Raw genomic sequence first — 3,585 nt, 5'->3', positions numbered from 1 at the left:
TAATCACTATGAAAAATATTTCCGAGGTTGGCTACATAGCCAGATGATTTTCATGTTGCTTATAAATTAGTGCACTTACATTTTATATATAACGCGCAGGCAAAAATTCCCTGCTGGAAAAAAATTAATCAGTAGAAAAGAGTAATGGTATTAATATCATTTTCAGATGAATGTTTCATTTTAGGCAGCCATAGTTGGTGCACGAACAAAAAAGGTGTTATTTCTGGCAGTGAGGAATAAGTACTGCAGTTATTGCGCTTTGAGGGAGGCACGAAGCGAACCTATAGACCCAGCTCACAAGGTTAAATGTGCTAAAAATTGGGATGGAAGCTCGACCAGCATGGAAGCTGACATAATTGCAGAAGGTTTCGCAAAGAGTGAATCGATGCATAATCTTATATTCCACCAATTAATAGGTTCGCTCCCTGTATTTGAATTCGATTGCTCAAAGGGAACGAGAGAATATTCCAAACAGTTCAAACACTTATCTTGTTTATAATAGGTGACGGAGACAGTAGTGTCCACAGACGCTTACTGGAGACCAGCCCATACGGAATTGCAATGCCCGTGAAAAAAATTGAATGCATAAGCCACCTTCTACGAAACTTCTGCAACAATATGCGCAAAATTAAGGATGACACGCAATACCCAGCCCACCTTCGTCATAAACTGGATGCAAACGTCATGAAGATTCGCACAGCTATTTCCTGAGCTAGTATACACTGGAAAAATCAGAAAGGTATTAAAATTAGAGGTTATTCATGGCATATGAGACGAGAAAATACGTGTGATTAACCTTAATTTATTTTAACAGGTATCTCCATGCAAAACCGAATAATGGCACTTCGTAACGACATCATCAATTGTCCTAGCCATGTGTTCGGGCAGCATGATCGATGCGCCGATTACTTTTGTAAAGGGCCAGACGGGAAAGAGGATGAGGTTAACTTAGTGCCAGACTTCATAGCTGCTAATATGTGGACTCCAATACAGAAATTAGTTGAGAAGATGGCAAATAATTCAAGAAGTTTGATTTTTCGCGCTACTAATAGTATGTGCGAAACCTTGAACAGCGTAGCTGCGAAATATCTGAACGGAAAACGCATTAACTATGCTAAAAGTAAATCATTTGGAACCCGGTGTCATTCTGCAGTCGTATCCCTGAATTCCTCTTGCCATTTTCAAGGAAAGATTCACAAGGCAACAACGGGTGGTTACAGTCCTGGTAAGTAATTATCATAACCATCAAAATAATTTATGAATAGAGAGGAATGAAGGCATAGAAAAGTAGATTTAATTTTTTTGGAATGTTGACTGGGGATTCTTTGTGAAATAAGTGTCAAGACGTTTTTATCTCAGGAAAATACACCAAAACATTTGAAGATAACAATATGAGGCAGACCAAGAGAATGAGGGAACGAAGAGCGCAAGGGCTGCAAAGTAAAAAGAAATTGAAAACAGGAGCAAAAAGAGCTGGGCCTGATAAAGATTACGGGATGGTGGATGATGATGCACCAGAGTCACTAGAATTATTGGAACGCATGAAAGCCGATTTCATTGAAAAATTAAGCAGAATGACCGCAGAGGATAGATTTCAACTGCAGAAGTCTACAACGCTTCAAGTAGACAGAAGTATTTGGATGACAGAGCGTCGGAAAAGATTGTCCGCTTCCAATCACGGGGAGGTTTGCCATATGCGACCATACACCTCCTGTAAAAGGCTTGTGCATTCCATTTTATACGGATCCGTATGCACTCCGGACATGGTGAATGGAAAAAACATGGAGGAGATAGCGAAAGACCACTTGCGAAGCATGGGATACAAGGTTGAACCCAGCGGCTTATATGTTGATGAGGAGTTTCCATATCTTTCGGCTAGTCCAGGTAATATCAATGCTGTCTGTAAATCATTCAGATAAACCTATTATATTAAAATTTACCTAATGTAAACTCATTCTATCAATTTAATTTTCCCTATTAGACGGTCTGATTGGAAGCGATACTGTCTTAGAAGTGAAGTGTCCTGGTGTCACCGCTGCCTCCTTTCCAACATTTGAAGAAGCTTTTAATGCAAAAAAGGTCATAAATAGTAGCATATGCAGCTAAATATATAAAATTTGGTCGTTTTTTCATTTATTAATTTGACTCATTTATGCATTTAACTAATTTCCATTTATAGATTTGTAATTTAACTCATATTTTTTTATTTAATTACTTGCTTACCTAAAACTTATTTCGAAGGCCCCTTAATTTTTGATTTTCTGCTGTTGATACTGCCAAATTTATCGAGCAAATATCATAACACGACACAGCGTTTTGAATACAACCATGTCATATATGCAGTGAACAGATTCGCCCTAATTATTTATCATTATCATTACAGCTTCCCTATGTGCAGCTAAAAGATGGAAAATATATCCTTAAAGAGACGCACAATTATTTTTATCAGGTGCAAAGTCAACTAAGGATGACTAAAAGGGCCAGATGTTTATTTTTTGTGTATACGAAAGGTTGGAGCCACGAATTAGAAATAATTCCGCCCAACAATGAATGGTGGATGAAGGAAGTGGAGCCAAAGCTCACAAAGTAATTTTTTTTAAACTTTTACTGAATATCCAATAGAATTGAAATGTGGAACAATTACCTCTAATTTTCTGTTATAGATTCTTCATGGAATGCTTGTTGCCGGAAATAGTCCTACCTAGGTACGGCAAAAGGCTTTGCATTGAAGATATAAGAGAAGCTGCTCATATCAGCAAGGCAATAGTGGAAAAGAGAGCGAAGATATAATTTCTCCAAAATGTAATTTAATAAAATATTTCACGCAGCTATTTACGTCGTAATATGTCTAATCATTTGGATTTCTGCTTCTCAATTTAAGATGTTTTATCCTATAGTATGTAAGAAAATATTTTTGAAAAGTTCCTCTTCTCAACTGTATTTCCTCACTTCACTCTTTCTAATCGTATATCAACTTCCAAAATTAGTAAAAAAGTATTACTTAAATATGTTCACTATAGCTGCCAGAAATGTTTTTGTAACTGTATTTTTATATTTTGTTGTTATAAGTGCACTTTAAATTGGCAGTATTGCTGTATGTGTATCTCTTTATTAAAATAAATAAATAAATAAAATATCTTGATTGTTTATTAAAAAGTCTATTCATCGTTTACACCGATAATATCTCTTCCCAAGCTAATGTTGTCCAACTAAACCCTCCAAAATTCCTTCTCCTACACTCGCAGTCAATTCAAACATCACAATATTGCAAAACCCCTGTACTTCATTCTTTAAAAATCCCAATATTTTATCAAAAACTTCCTCAACTTAATATGGAAGACTTAATTTTGTGTTTTGAAAAGAATTGAAGAAGCTATTTTTGAAGCTGCAACAATTAAACGAGCTCAAGGGTTGAGGCTATTGCTTTTACTATTGCCGATTCTCCCAACGAAGTGAAACTTCAGAGGCACAAGATTTTACTCCGTGACACTTGGAAGTTTCCATGCTCCTACTCAGCGAAGCCGAAAATAATTTCTTTCTCTCCCTCTCCATGGCTTCAAAGCTGGGTTTACACGTCGAAGTTGA

The 3,585-nt window shown here is 36.5% G+C and overlaps 1 protein-coding gene across 3 annotated transcripts; it reads left to right on the top strand.

The window, feature by feature from the left end:
- Window positions 1-240: 240 nt before the first annotated feature.
- Window positions 241-3,037, top strand: LOC124160344. Of its 3 annotated transcripts, XM_046536182.1 has the most exons (7): window positions 241-416; window positions 503-739; window positions 815-1,225; window positions 1,360-1,884; window positions 1,982-2,079; window positions 2,384-2,586; window positions 2,664-3,037. In XM_046536182.1, exons 3-7 carry the CDS (start codon window positions 823-825, stop codon window positions 2,788-2,790), a joined length of 1,356 nt encoding a protein of 451 aa, XP_046392138.1. In that variant the 5' UTR covers window positions 241-416; window positions 503-739; window positions 815-822; the 3' UTR covers window positions 2,791-3,037. The 3 variants fall into 3 exon arrangements, with proteins under 3 accessions (XP_046392138.1, XP_046392140.1, XP_046392139.1); XM_046536184.1 differs by lacking the exon at window positions 2,384-2,586; XM_046536183.1 differs by lacking the exons at window positions 241-416; window positions 503-739 and having other exon boundaries at window positions 748-1,225.
- The last annotated feature ends 548 nt before the right edge of the window (window positions 3,038-3,585 follow it).

This window comes from Ischnura elegans, chromosome 6, assembly GCF_921293095.1.
Source record: "Ischnura elegans chromosome 6, ioIscEleg1.1, whole genome shotgun sequence".
NCBI lineage: Eukaryota > Metazoa > Arthropoda > Insecta > Odonata > Coenagrionidae > Ischnura > Ischnura elegans.
The sequence above is the reverse complement of the archived record's forward strand: the minus strand, read 5'-3'. Positions and strand labels throughout refer to the sequence as shown.